Source organism: Aythya fuligula, chromosome 11, assembly GCF_009819795.1.
Source record: "Aythya fuligula isolate bAytFul2 chromosome 11, bAytFul2.pri, whole genome shotgun sequence".
In the NCBI taxonomy this organism is placed as follows: Eukaryota; Metazoa; Chordata; class Aves; order Anseriformes; family Anatidae; genus Aythya; species Aythya fuligula.
The window spans coordinates 4,504,544-4,520,589 of record NC_045569.1 but is presented as its reverse complement, the minus strand read 5'-3'; the positions used below and the strand labels follow the sequence as shown (position 1 = coordinate 4,520,589).

At 36.3% G+C, this 16,046-nt stretch overlaps 1 protein-coding gene across 3 annotated transcripts in view; it reads left to right on the top strand.

Annotated features, from left to right (window-relative positions):
• MYO1E (myosin IE) overlaps positions 1-16,046 on the top strand; it is an 88,859-nt gene that overhangs the window by 33,535 nt on the left and 39,278 nt on the right. For all 3 annotated transcript variants that reach the window (XM_032194774.1, XM_032194776.1, XM_032194775.1), the window contains exons 2-6: positions 2,940-3,083; positions 5,812-5,901; positions 6,819-6,913; positions 14,113-14,200; positions 15,530-15,619. In XM_032194774.1, the coding sequence (XP_032050665.1) occupies positions 2,940-3,083; positions 5,812-5,901; positions 6,819-6,913; positions 14,113-14,200; positions 15,530-15,619 (507 nt within the window). The remainder of the gene's footprint in view (positions 1-2,939; positions 3,084-5,811; positions 5,902-6,818; positions 6,914-14,112; positions 14,201-15,529; positions 15,620-16,046) is intronic.

Sequence of the window (16,046 nt, the reverse complement as noted above, 5' to 3'; positions counted from 1 at the left end):
CCCTGTAGGAACAGCACTCCCTGTCTTAGGCACTACATGTGGCCACCCCACTGGTGCTAGGTTCCTCAGAAAAAAAAAAAAGAGGCTGAAAACAAAGCTTAAACATGCAAATGAAATTAGTTACTGCTAAAGCTTGGACTTATTTCTAGATCCACAGGAAAAATCTGACAAAGGTCTGCCAATGGTTTGCTGTTTCTCCATATAGTTTCTTATAAGGCTGTGCCTTAAGGGAGAAATAGTCCCAAACTACCAATAGAAACTTACTTAAAATGTGATACAATATTATTGTGAACTACTTAGTGCTAACATTGTCAACTGTCTTCAGTGCAATTGGTTTCCTGGATATTTAGGCTGCTGCTTTTTTATTACATCTCTGCTGCCTTTTCCGTTCGTGTGTGATACTGTAGGAGTCAGATTTGATTACAGCTGCACATTAAATCAGCGTAAGCACTGGGGAGAGCAGCTCTCGAGGTAAGCTGAGCCTTCCTGGCATTGCTTTTAGAAAGAAGCTTCTGGCCTGGTAGTGTGACTCACAGTCAACCAGCAGTCACTGACTTCTATAAAGCTTGCTGTTGTGTGAACTGTGTGCACATTTTCCATACATCCAATGAGCTTTGTGAGCTTTGTCTTTTTCTCACTGAATTTCCAATGGGAGCTTGGTTTTCTCCTACCATCTCATTTCTGTTTTCTGTAGCTTATTTGATTTTCTGATGCTAAACCACATTCTGCATAGCTTCATGTCATTCTGTGTGTTTATTTTTATACTACACCTTCTTTGTCCATGCTGCCAGTCCCTTTTTCCAAGTGCAATATCACAAATAGTTGATGAGTACACTGAAGGAAATTATGCATTTCTGCTGGACTTCTGTTTTCTCAAATAACCTGACCTTCAACATATTTTCTGTCATGTGTTTTATAACAATTTCCAAAAATCAGTTGGTTCCTTCATTTTCTCAGTGCTTCCAGATCAGTGCTTCCATTTTGCAAATATAAAACTGACAAGTCTTATACAAACTAAAAGAGCTTGAAGATCATTTTGTTTGTGCTTTTGTAAGGTTGTTATGTTCAGGAGAATGGCTGAGATTGTGTGCTTTCAGACATATTTTCCTCTGCTATCCTGTATTAAAAAGCATTCTTTTCATTAAAGCCTACAAATATTCTTTAGTACTGTTAGCAGTGATAGAGCTGAATCAGTGGTAGCAATGGCTGGGGACTTAATAAAATACACACGTAAAGCCTGGAAGTCCCGTGCTGTCTGCAATAGGCAAATGGGTCCGTTTTTAGTGCACACTAATTTATTTTGAGATAAAAATCCAGTTGGGCCTTGTTTTTTTATGTCAGTTAGTCAAGCTGAGATGAGGCCAACCTGCAGGTTTGACTCCACTTGCTAATGTACATTATGCATTAAATTGTGTCTTTGTTAGTTTTTACTGTTTTTTTTTTTTTTTTTTTTTTTTTTTTTTTTTTTCCACAATTGATGCACTGAATTTTGTGGGAAAACATACTCTGAGACTAGTTTAATGAATACTTGCAGCCAACCCAGCTTAAATAAAAACCTTGTGCTCCCCTGCTTCCATTTGTTGCTCCCACTCCTATGCCTGGTATTAGTACAAGTGCCTGACTATCAACACGAGGAAGCCGTTCTGCACCTTTGTACAATCACATGGGTCTTTTGCTGGTATAGAAGTGTGCACACACAAAAGTTGTCCATCTATCAGTTGCTGATGTACCATTTCAAAATACCTGAGTGCGGCCAAAGTATATGGAGTACCTACATCTTCTTTCTTACCCTGTATGATTATGCATTATTTTATTCTGTGAAACACTTTATAAAAAGTTGCACGTATTCTGATGAATATGACTTCATCCCATAAAATACATGAAAGCAGCGCAGCTAAATCTTATTGCTTGGAATTATAATGTTAGAAAATGGGAAGAGTACACCAAATTGCTCTTTTGTTAGCCACATCTTCCTTGACAGCGTACCTGGTAATTTATCAGTGTAAAACGTATTAATTTTTGTATTTCTAATATCAGTATTGTACAAACAAAAATTTAAGTATAAAAATGCAAGAGGGCTGAACTCCGTGAGAATTCCCTGCCAGGCTGCAAGGAGTAGTTTTGGGATTAAAGAACAGATTTATAGCTGCATTGCGTCTAGACAGGATTTAATTCTGCTTATGGGTGCATCCACAGAACCCAACTACTGTTCAAATCAGCTGGAAAAAAACAGATTTTGATTTCAACTGCTGCAAATTGAAATGTCACGAGTTTTCAGTAGCATCCCGAAATAGTCTCTAAGTGTGGGGAGAGAATATCTATTTAGATGTCAGTTAAGTATGGTGACTAACAGATCGAAAGGGACTGTTAAGACATGCAGCTTGTCAGGCTGCACAGCTTGGTCTGCAGAACAAACATCACTGAATACTTTCTGTATCAGGCTGAGCTTCTATTTGAGTAACATCGCATGTCCGTGTTTGATGTAAAACACTGTTAAAGGAGGGAGAATCCACGGCATCCCTGTTTAATGTAGTTCAGGTGGTTAACTATCCTCATGACCAATAGTTGCACTGTAGGAGACTAATTTTAGCATCCTTAGCTTTCAATGACTGCATCTCAGTTGGAATAATTGTTGGTTGTTTTTTTTTCTTCTAGTTTTAGAAAAGTCTGACATCTGAAATCTCTTCGGTGTGCAGACAGTCACAAAACCCCATGAAATTACCTTCTAATTTTTGAGGGCAGTGATGCTTTAATTAATAGTTCAGAGATGAGTAAGGTGACATCATTTGTGTATGCTTTTCTATAATGCCTGGATTAAGGGATGGAATTCAATGTGAGGGATCTATTTTGGAAGTTGGAATTTGAATGGATTGTTTTCAGTTACCTAATGCTCATGAGAAATATAGTAACTTTTTAATGCTTCTTGTGTTTTCCTGCAGGGCAGCAAAGGGCACTACAGATACCACTGGCAGAGCCACAATGTCAAGCACAGTGGAGTGGATGATATGGTCCTTCTTTCCAAAATCTCAGAGGATTCCATAGTGGAGAACCTTAAGAAGCGATACATGGATGACTATATTTTTGTATCCTTTATACTACTACTTTTATTCAGGTCCTGTGGACTTACTGAGGCAATGCAAAACTAGTAGCATATATGTATTCTGTTTAAGTAGATCAGTCAAAGATCCTGAGCATTTTATATGACAGTGCACCTGTGAGTACAGAAAATGAAATTTTGAAATTTGAAATTAAGATCTGAAGGTTTGAAATTAAGATCTGAAAAACGTTTATTTGATATTCGTTTTGACATATGGTAGTGTTCTTGCCATTGTTGAAGATAGGCCTGTAGTTCCATGTATTTATATATCCATGTGACCTCTGAAGCTAGGTACAATTATGCTACTTCAATGATCAAGAATTAATAGGTTTAAGCATTATATATGTTTTGAGATTATGTTTTTGTTTTTACCTATCAAAATCTAACATTCTTTTGTGACATAGTCCTGTTTACAACTTGTTCTAGAATTCTTAATACTGTGGATCGTGGACTGATGGAAACAGATAACCGTATGAACATCTGCAAATCTAAAATGTTTGCACTTCGATTCTTTTTTTTTTTAAACTGTGATTAATGAAAACATGAAAGATTTAAGTACGTGAACATAAAACCCAGCAAGAAAAACAGATTTTAGCACCAAAAATTTGCTTTTTTTTTTTTTTTTTTGAAATTCCATATGAAAAGACTTCTAGAGACAAAACACTAGACACTGTTTCATTTTTAGCTTTCACAATATAACGTGAGCTGTAGTGAGAAATTTTGTAAACTCTAGTCCGTATGACACTGGTACTTCTTCTGCTTTAGCCAAGTTTTCATACTTCCTAGTAGTACCTTGTGAACAGTTTCCTTGAAGTATTTAACGTTTTATTTCCCTTTCTGCTAAATATATATATATATATATATAACGCCTCCTGGCTAACTATATATTCAGATAGTAAGAGCTAAGTGGCAGCTTGCTTTAGCAAGGACTGATAGAGGATAAGTAATGTTGCAGCTATGCTGACATTTCCATCCCAAACTGTATAAGTTTTTAATAGGTGTGCATTCATGGTTTTGGATCCTCTGTTCAATTAATTACCTCACCATTAATGATTTTGCATTACAGAAATGTGACAAATTTGTCAAACAGATAATATTGGGGCAACCTATAGTTCTCATCCTATTAGTAAAATGAACACTTCTGTCCCTGTGGAACCCTGCATCTTCCATGAATTACATTCACATTTTTCAGTGCTCAGTGCTGAAGAAACCATTTGATGCTTTTTTTCTTACAAAAAAGTGAAGTTAGCATAGTCTTCTTACTGAAGCAGGATTAACTGTGTTTTCCAAGGGAAATGGTGGTCATGCTGAGGTATGAGTCTCCTTTTAAAAGCATTATAATTCTTCTGTGTGGGGAAGAAGAATCCTTTTGCAGTCCTGTGTAGGATTTTTGTTCTAGAAATCATCTCCTGAATCTTTCAATTGTTCTTATGTCTCCCCATGAATGAATATTTCTCAGTGCCACTCTGCACAGAGATAACTATTCTTCCCAGAAAATGCTTGCATTGTTTACCAACAGAAAACTATCACTTCAGATGTTTATACTGATGCAATGAGTGCTTGTTTTGACCCGGATGTTGTTAATCTTCTTTGAATTAAATTTAAAAATATATAAAGAAAACATTGCAAATTAACAATACAGAGGTGATGTTCACTGATTTATAGTTCTTCCCCAACTGACTACTGTCTTGTGCTCTGGCACCAAGACAATAGGTTATTTTGTAGGGTAACACAGCAGGATAAATTTCTAATTTTCCTACATCTGTATGGAAAGCTTAAATAGTAAGTTTGTCCATGAACAATTCCAGATTGTTCAGTGAAACCAGCAGTACAGTATTTTGGACTTGTTATTATTACACTGTCAACTCCTAACTCATGAACCAGTCCTGCCTGTAAAGCAGTATCAGGTGCTTCATTTATGTGTATAACAATTCAAATACTAAAGGTTTCTGAAGTATTTTCTAAATGTAGGTACGTGTACAGCTCAGTGCAGAACTGTGAAACACTAAGATTCAAAAGGTTGCAAAAAATCTTTCTGGGCATAATAATAGCTTGTCGCTGATTGTTGTCTTACAGGGCAGCCTGCAGGATGACTTCTAGGAACTGTCTTCTTATACAGCCTGCAGGATAAGACTTGTATGGACTGTTAACAGTTACGTTCATAAAGTAACACCACGTAACTGAATTACCTAATTCCCTTAGCTCCCTGACTTGTCCATGCAGCTGAGTGATTGTCCAGTTCAGCTCAGTCCAGGCTGTTTCCATCTGTCTGCATGCTCAGCACAATCTCTGTGAGATCAGAATGTGTCAGTACAGCTCATTCTGCTAAGGTCAAAACAATCTTTTCAATACTAGCAACACGATCTCCTCAGTTGCAAAGGAGCAAAGCAGTTCAAATATACCATTTCCTTTCTGTATTTTTACTCAAGGAGTATTGGATTTGGGCCTGTAATACATGTTCCTGTACTTAGCTTGTTGTAAAACACATATTTTGATAATATGAAAGTATCCTCCTGAATGATATTTTTATATTCTTGTAAGCCTTCTAATTTTATTTTTATTAATAATCGTTTTAAGCTGTTTTTTTTTTTTTTTTTTTTGTATTATTTGAATCTGTGTACTACTGTGTAATATATGGAAAGGTTATTTGGCAGTCACTAGAGGTAAGATAATACTTTTTAAGCTGTAGTTACCTTAACTGCTTTTAAATACAGACATACATTGGCTCTGTGTTAATCTCTGTGAATCCTTTCAAACAAATGCCATATTTTGGGGAAAAGGAAATTGAGATGTACCAAGGAGCCGTAAGTAAAGCAGTCTCTAGTGAACTAGAGTATTGGCAGGCATGTAAATATTATTCTACATTGTAAAACTCTTGAAAGCATTTGTTTCGGGGTTTTGGTAGTTCGCTGTGTTAGAGAAATCGGCTGGGAGAAATCGGCTGTTATCCATCACCATATACTGACTCTTCAAATTGAATTCCCCAGAACATAGAATTAGTATCTCAAGAAAATACTTGCATTAACTCTAGTCCATACCAGGCTTTGCCCCTTGACAGGCCTTTCCTCTTGCAAAGGCAGTTTTTAAGCTATTGGGTGCTTAAAGTGTGGCGCATAATACAAGCTGGCCAGAGTGGACTTGGAGAATACGGGAAGAGATCCCTGACTGGAAAAGAACAATAAGAAAATCGAGATGCCAAAATTGGATACCTGTTGTGAAAATACTGCTTGAAGAGCGAGCAGCACAATGACATGAGGGAGTTAAAATGCAGTTTCCTGCTCTGCTCACATGCCCACAGCCAGAAGACTAGGGAAACCGTTCGGTTTGAGTGGGTGCAGTGGATGAAAATGAGGCTGTTACAGCACCAGGCTCTGTGTAGTGGCTTAGGTAGTTTATTGTTAGCATGTGACCACTGGTGGGTTAGGCTTAAATTATATGAGTTTCTCTTGGACAAGTAATGTATTTCAAGCACGGCCTATTTTTAGATCAGACTGTTTACAATACTTCAGGAGAAAATTATAGATGAGAAAAAGATCAGTAACAGAAGCAGAGGCTTTGGTTTGTTTTTATTAAACAAGCAAAAAAAATCCTCAGAATCTTCAGTGTAAAGTGGGATAGAGAATTGTTTTCTTGTTCTTCCAATTTAAATAAAAGTTTATATTGCTTTTGCTGCATTGCCTAATGCTGTGTTGAAAAAACTACGCTCTGTTTCCCTTTCTAGGCACAATATGAAAACCCACCACATATTTATGCTCTTGCAGACAGCATGTACAGAAACATGATTATTGACAGAGAAAATCAGTGCGTCATTATTAGGTAAGAAAAAGATCTGCAAAAAAAAAAGTTGTTCTTTTTTGTTTTAACTTCAAGAAATGGAAAAGTTTATTTTTTATTATACTAATAAAAACCTTCTGTGTCCATGACCACTGAATATTTTGGGGTTTTCTAGGATAGCTAAGTATTTTCTGACCCTCCCTTTTGTTTTCCAGTAGAATCCTGGTAGCTTAACAAAAAATTGCTTTCTCTCTGCTTCATGCCCAATATCAATTCTGCAATAGCTTGAATGACTACATGAGGTACAGATTAACAGCTATAGCATCCGTGGGCAGTGCAAAATCCAACGCTCACATTGACTACATTAACATACTCTGGGTTTAGTTCTATTTCTTTTTTTTTTTCCCCATTAAAAATAAATGCACTTTTGTTCATTTTATAATTTTCCTTGTATTCAGTCAGAGACAAAAGGAGAAGAGAGATACAAGCAAATTAATTTTGTCCTCACTATTATTCCATTTTAATTATTAGGCTGAGGCACTTTGAATTTATTATTGAGTTTGTTTAATAATAGGCATTACTTAAGTCACAGGCACAGTGAATTTTGGGTACAGAGGTATGCTTTGGTCTCATCTGTGAGTTTATACGTGGTTTATAATAAAAGAAAATGTGCAGAGAGCAAGAACTGCAAGATGTTTTATCTCGTACACTATCCCTCTTAAATATTTTCCTTCTTGAATGGAAAAGTTAAGAGGTTCACTGTAGTTCACCTGGACCTGCAGTTTGCCTATGGCAGTGTTGTCCAAATACATTTATATATTTTGCAAATAATTAAATTATATATATTGGGAGTGTGTGTTGAGTAATTTCTTACTGATTGGGTGCATAGTCAAAAAAAAGTTTGGAAATCACTGGCCTGTGGGAATGTATCAGTCAAGAAGCAGGGAAAAGAAAGAGAAGGAAAAAAATTCTCTTAAGTTAAACAGCCATTATTTTATTAATAACAGTCATTCTTAAGCTTCCTATCATGTCTCTTCAGAACACTCAGAGAGACATCACCATGAATTTAACTGCTGCTGAATTTAACAGAAGAGATTTCAAGACTTGAGTGTTTTTCTTTGTCCGGGGGCCCTCTCTGGTCCTGGGGTGGCTGTGTGCCTTGCAGTGTCACAGCCCCAAGGGGCAGGATGTCAGTGATCCGATCTGATGCCATGTAACTTACTGCTGGCTGGAACCTGCCAGGAAATGGTGAAGGGTCACTGATGTTAAGCCTCAATGCCTTTTCACCAGCCACTTGCTAATTTCAGTTTCACAGCAGTAATAAAAAAGACACGGGCTTAGTGAGTGGATCTTGCGTGTGGAGGTGCTCCATGTGCGAGTTTTCCTGTACCTTACTGAATGATTCATTGTGAAAACAGGTATAATATTTACATATCTCACATATGAGCTATATAAAATGTGCATATCTCACCAATGAGCTGCCTAGAGAGCTTGTGAGGAATAATTGCTTGTAAGTTATATTCATTGTGTTATTTGGATCTATGCCTGGGGGTCATCTAGGCAGAGCATTTCTGGGTGACAGGTTGGTTACACTGGAAAAACTGACAGGTGTCCCTCTTAGTATTAGTAAAAAGTGCATGTAGGTATGCAGAAACTGATGGTTTTGCATTTAGGAAGGTCAGCCAGGCATTAAGAGTTTGTGACACTGAGCTGTACTACAAGGGCCTCCCTATTTCTAGGCTGCTGTTACATGGTGCCATGTAACTTAAAAAGCCCAAAGCTCATACTCTTGCTTTTCATATTTCTAAACTGATCCCTGAGCTGTCATCTTTTGGGGAAAATTGATGCCTGTTGCCAGGATGAAGTTAGTAGTACCATTTGGTCAAATTTAGACCTGTTAGGAATGAGTAAAATTGAGATTTATTTTGATTTTTGTACAAAATAACATCCCAGACCCTCAATATTTCATATTAAGCTAAATTTATAGTGCAAATTCTTAAACTGCGGTGGACTGTTAGTAGAAAGCACAATTTTTGATGTGTTGCTAATGCCTCAAAGTGTAACGTATACAGAGGAGTCACATTGCCAGAGAGTGGAGTCGCAGATCTTTTTCAATTTACAGGTTAAATTCTTGAGAGCATTCTTGTGCCTAAATGATGGATAGTGCATTCTTCAGAGTGTGTGCATTGTGTCTGGGCAGAGTGAATTTTTTCTCAATATATGCACAGACTATTCAAAATATGCTGGAGTTAATTAAAATCTACTGAAAAACTGAAACAAGAAAAATCATGTTTTCCGGGGCTATTTCAAAGAGTTCCTCTTACTCAACATTTTTTATTTTTCCTATGATTTTTCTTATTACAGACACTGGAAAGACTGTAGACTAGACTTACCGGTAGTTTTCATGGTAGCATTTGTTTTTTGGGACACGATTAATTTCTGTGAAATTGGTAACTGGGCCTTTCATAAAATTGATTTTGTTTAGTGTGATATTTTAATTCTTTTGACCACGGTTCATTTAAATTGTTTAGCTATATCCCATATTTTGCGATTAGAAAGACATCAAAATTTCTAATGACTAGCTTGGCTTAAAAGGGAAGTTTTGTGAAATTTGGCATTCTGTTGCTTCCATTTACCTTATTTCATGGACCAGAAAGCACTGAAATTGCTGGCAGACTAGAAGTTCCCAACATCCTGCAGCTCCTGAGTTAAGCAGATGCTTTAGCTAGCTACATGTCTACTGTCACAGCATCAGTTTCACCTAATTGCTGCCAAGGATTTTACCATTATCGTCCCCAAACTGCTGATTGTCAGAAAACTGAGATACAGTTCCAGTTGTTTGTCTTCAGCTCCACAGAAGCCTGTGGAATGTAAGCAGCTTCATATGAACCTTTGCATTTCAGTGAACCATAACTTTTTCCATAAAAATTGATCCTGTGGGAAATGAGTGATGATGGCAATGCAATGAGGTGCTGATTTGCTTCTCTTCTTCGTCAACCAGTCTAAAGTTGGATTGGCTTCGCTGAAAATCCCTGATGGAACAAAAGAAACAGAGAAAGCTAGTACAGAAACAAGTCCATTGTTTTTCTATTTTTCCCCCTCCTGAAGATATCAGTCAACATTTTCAAATAAAGGTTTGCAAAGAGGGAAGGGGCAAAATCATGCGTAGAGTGGGCTGGTTCTCAGTCATGTCTGGCCTATGGTGCACGTGGAGACAAAACAATGATGGGGGTGGGGTTGCTGCACAGCTCTGTCTTTCCACAGCATGGGGTTTGGGCACCTGTGGCATCCACCTCCAGACCTGGGAGGGGTCATGCATTCAAACAGTGGGCACCAGAGGTAGGTTTCCAGGCAGGTGAAGGAAGGTCCCAGCAGCATCCCCATGTGGTCGGGACCCTATCTGTATGTGGGGACCACTCAACCTTTTCAGAGGACATTTTGTTCCAGGATTCTAACTAATGCGTTTGGACACTGGTGGGAGAAGTTCCTCCTCTTCAAAAAGCAACTGAATTAACTAGGAAGGCAGATCCAAAAGAACATAGAGTTCTCTGAAAGGCTGCATTGATACTAACCAAAAATATTTTTTTTTTTACATGATAATACTAAAGAAAAAAAGAAAATCCTCACTGACCAACCATTCCAGGGACGGGAAAGACTATTTCATTAGTGAAATAATTGCAGTATATATGTGTATGCTTTAAGAAAATTATATGTACACGTCTAATTATAGCTGAGGAGCCATGGGTTATTTTGAATGGCTGTTAACAGTGTAAACAATGAAGGGCTGGATTCTGGCTGGGCTGAATGCAGGTGCAGAGTGTGTGCTATGGTGGGAGGAGGGAGCAGCACCTGCAAGCTTCTTCCCTAGTTCAGTATGCACCAGGCAGAATTACAAAGGAAGATTGCTCATACAAGTAATGGAGTTATGCTGGAGTTGGGTTTCTTACTGAGTTTATGTTGCACTGACGCGTGATACTTAATTGAAGCCTCTACTGAACCAAACGGATAAATCTGTGTCTGCTACAGCAGACTGTTCATATTTCTTCCTCACTAGAAATGGCAGCCCTTCCAAATGAGCAACAATGAGTTGTCTAATCAAGATTTTAATTAAGAAGGATTGTCTGTTGTGGCTTTTAATTCCTTCTGGACTATCACTGTCCTTTAGTTAAGAGAGTGGAGGTTATGATAAGTATTTTTCTATTGTGTAGCTATAAATATTTCCTCAGATTATTCTGAAGGTTTTACCTATCTGTAAAATTGAGGACTTTATTTTCCATTTCATTCTGTGATTTCTGCCAGGAGATATAGCAAACAACTATCTGTCTGTCTTAAGCCTACCAAGTTAAAAATTTAATACAAGATTTCTAGTCAGTTTTTGTGCCTCAGACTTCCAGAAGACTCAAATGTCCGATAGTTCTAAAACGTCTACACAGAATCTCACTGGAAATAAGGCTGAACTTTTATGAGGAAGTGGTAGAAATGCAAGTCTAATGTAGTAAGAAAAGTTAGGTAACAACTCTCTGTTTCAGAGGGGAAAATAAATCACTGCTGTTATGCTGCTGAGGTCTCTGAACATCACTGGAAAAAGTAAATTTTGTATTTCAGCAAACTAGAAAGCTTATTCAAACATGACAGAATATTTTACATATGTGGTGTTCTTTGCTGGTAGAGCCAAGTGTTCTTTATAAAAATTTATTATTAGAATTTCCACCTTGTCTTGATTATGTAGATAACTAGTATTGTTTTATATCCAGGGCGACAATATGAAATGTCACTCAGCAAATTAATTTTAGAGAGAAGAATAAAGCTCTGTATTGGATCTTGCTTCTATACTAATCACTGGATTATATTTCCTCTGGGAAGGAAGGAAGGAAGGAAGGAAGGAAGGAAGGAAGGAACTGAAAACTTGCCCTGTGTTATTCTGATTTCAGCTAAGTGTTAATTGACTTTGCTGAACGTAATGTAACTTTTCTGAAATTGCAAATAGTGCTAGAAAAACAATACAATGCCTTTCAGTGTGTTCTTTTTTGTTTAGTGATACATGTAGAGGCTATATAATGATTTATTTTTAGGAAGAAAGGTTTCTAAGAAAATCGTACCATAATACGCTTCTTACTTTAAGCCATTCTCGTTACTTTTTCAACCTTTAAAAACCACTGTACTTCCAACATACCAGTAGTACGTAATTGGCAGAGTACCAGTGCTTTGCTGGGGGTAAGGCACCATCTCATCAGATAAAATTACTTCAGTTCATAAAGAATGTATCATGCTGTTCAACTGTATTTAATTGGAGATATTTACTGGTCTCTGATCAATAAACTTATAAAACTGAGGAAAAGTGTAAGCATACATAAATCTACAGCAAACTCTGAAAGGCAGTCTTTTGGCCAAATTCATTTAATATAAAGGATAACTTATACTGGAACAGAGACATAACAATAAAATGGAATTATATTCCTCCATATTGATGTCCAGGACAGACACTATGGAATGGGTAATGTAAACCATACTTTATTTGAACAAAGAGAAGGATAATGTATGCATCAAATAAAAACTTAAGTAAATGTATTACATTTTTACTGCTTGTTAAATAACATCTGATCTTATTTATTCAGTGTTTGACCCCAGATCCTTGTCTGTATTCAGTTGAAAAATGCATATATAAATTCAAGAATATGTTTTGGGGTAGATTGGTTTCTCTGTCCTGTTCTGCAATAAGATAAACAAATTACTGTGAGCAAATTTTGGTTTGACAAAATACTTTTTTCTAAAACATCTTTAAATACTGCTGATACAGACTTCCAAATATGGTTTGCTATCAAACAAACTCAGTCTGTTCCTGTGAATGTCATAGATACCAATAATACAGGCTTTCTTCTCCTTGATATTTAGGAAAAGATGACTTAATAACAGAAGTCATGATCCATACTTGATCAAGAAGTATTTTTTCACCTTTTTAAGTATCCTGTTTGATCTGTAAAACTGCAGTCAGGAGAAGACAAACACATGAATTTATTTCTGACCCAAAACAAAACAAAACAAAACAAAACAAAACCTCCTTTCAGTATTTCTGTACCTTTTGGAAGCTTTGGGAAGCCTTTTTAGAATTAAGCCTTTGTAAATGTCTCCATTAGTCACGCTGATAAGGAGCTAAGAGTTGACATTCTCAGCAAGTCCTCTTCCTGTGCAGGACATGCTGATGTTTCTCTCGCAAACATAGCTAAAATTTGTGCAGGAAAAGATGTGCAGTTGATCCACATCCAGGAACAAGTAGGCGCAGGATAGAAGAGTCAACATTCATAGAAATTACTCAGGAGCCTAAAGATGATACAGGTTTTCATACAAGAAAAAACAACAACAACAAAAACAAACATTTCAGATGTCTTTATGACATTGAACAGATATCCTTATGTTTTTCTTTGTATTCCTATACAAGTCAAGGTCAGGGTAAATTCATTAAGGACAAAGCTAATTTGCAGCAAGATTTATGTAAGGCTGGAGAAATTCTGTTGAAATGAGATTAGCTTTAAGGTATGAAATAAACCGTTGAGGTTGGATTGCATGAAGTATCAATCTCCTTTCCATCTTAAGAAACTCTTAATAATCAGAATAAAACAAATCTGATGTAAACTGTATTCACCATTGAAGTGAAATATTCAAACGGAAGGAAGGAATTATTAAAGCTAGTATGGAATATTAAGATTTCTTGTACCCTGTGTCAAGAGGCATAGGAACCGGAAGGTGGTTCTTCCGTCATTCCGGATGTGATTAATAATGTCTCATTATTTCATTCAGGAACGCCTAAAACAAAAGAAGTAGGCATCTGGCATGCCACTTAGGGCTTGGACTTTCAAATGAGTTTTTGTGTTGAGATCTGAAATCCCATTAAATTTAAATGGGATTAAGCACTTGTGCTCTTTTGAGCATCTTGATTTAAGTATATTTATTTTGCAATTTACGTTATATTCTGACTTTGAAATCTCAGAGATTCTGGAACCCATGCAGGGTGATTTAATCAGAATTATTTATTCATAAAAATATACAAGCAACCATGCTACAACACTGATCACAGCCTGTGTTACCAACTTACCTGATATAGAACACTTATTATTTATTATTATTCATTATTATGGTATTGTTATTCAATATTAAGATACTTGAACAAGATAAACCATAAGTTACTCCGTTCTTAGAGTTATTTAAAAACTAACAGGTACATTTTTGTGTTCCTTTTTTCATAGCGGGGAAAGTGGTGCTGGGAAGACTGTGGCTGCTAAATACATTATGAGCTATGTCTCCAAAATTTCAGGAGGTGGCCCTAAAGTACAGGTGAGTTGATTTAGGGCAATACTGAAGCATAAGCATAGTCTGAAGATTGAGTTCAGAGGCAGAATGGCAAAGGTCTGTCTTGGCAGATGCTGGCAGCCAGTAGGCACTTCACTGCAGAAGCTTGTGAGCAGCTGTAAGTATATACAAGTCCTCAACAGCAGAGAGTCAGCTGAAGAGAATACTGAACCGCTTGCTTGCAGGTCTCTAGGCCACCTGTGTGAGGAGAAAATCCACAAAACCAGAATGATCTCTGTTAAGTGTTTTTTTTTAGCTCTCACACTAAATTATACCTACAAGTATGTGTGTGTGTGTGTGTGTGTGTATATATATATATATATATATATATATATATATGTTTAGTTAAGGTGGTGTAAAACTTTAATTATCATTCTTAACCTTGTTAAGCAATCTTCTATTAGTAGGTGTGATTTTTTTTTTCTCCTGGACTGGTATTGCATTGAAAACTGAACTGGCTTTTCATGTTTGTATTACTTCCGTTCCGTCTCTGATTTGTAGGCATGCATTAGAGAGCCAACAGCAGGAACATCATCTTGTTTTATCAGGTTATCTAATCAAAAGTATAGTATCTGAAAGCTATCTGAAATAACAAATAGTTCCTTTTCTTAATAACTGTATTACCAACGTCTGCTCTATCTACAGAAGAAGCCCATGAAGTAAAGCCAGTTGTCTTGAGCAATTTCACTTGAAATAAAATTCAATTTTATTTATACAGCTCAGCATGCATTAAGTTTCTTCTGAAACTAATAGCTAGACCATAATTCCAACTCCTAGGATCAGATACAGAAACAATAGTAACAGACTGTATGGCTGTCTAAGATAGATAGGTAGCAGCATCACTGGTCCTCAGACAGGTTACTTAAGTACTTGGAGAAGCCTACATTTCACGTTCTGATTTCATATGTTGTGGTTGCAGACCCTCAAAGTGATCTAAGTGATTATGTGGAGGAAGGAAATTGCTTAAAAACAAGAAGATGAAAGAAAAAACACAAGAAAACCATATCAATTTATTGGCTCTGTTGTTTTGCCCAACAGTGAACAGAAGGACTAGTTGTTTGCAGCCTCAGGCATTTTGTTCAGTTTTCTAAGATTTTCTTCAGAAAATAAGAAGCTTCAAAAACATGAAAGCTCTGAAAAAAGATTGCATCCAAGAGGATATTTTCCAGATATGGTCTTCATTACTTTTTTATACATAATTTAGATGTCATGGTTTCCTTGAAAAACTCTTAAGAACTTAAAACAAGCAAACAAAAGACTGTTAAAAAAAATCTATTTCTGAATCTCTGTTTCTTTTGTTTCCTCAAATTTTAGCACGTGAAAGATATAATTCTACAGTCCAACCCTTTACTAGAGGCCTTTGGGAATGCAAAAACTGTACGGAACAATAACTCCAGCAGATTTGTAAGTCCATCTCCCTTAGAGATTTCCTTCATGCTTCCAACTTCTATAGTGTTATTATTCAGGAGTTTAATATAAAATTGTTTATATTGTTTATGATAGAAGATATATCAGGATAAAATGAATAAAATAGAAGATATATCAGGATAAAATAAAATATAAATAAAATGATTTATATTATTAATTACTCAGGAGTGTAATATAAAATAAATACAAATGAAAGAAAACTATATCAAATATAGACTGTGTTTTCAAACAAAGTATATGTTGAGAGGCCTCTTTAATTCTGTATAGACTGTACATTTGTTACGCTTGCAATATGTACTGGTCAAAATTTATAAAATTCTCAGTCTGTAAGCAAATAACAGCAACAAACCATCCAGGTTAGTAAAATATATGCAATAATATATATATATATTTATAGTACATA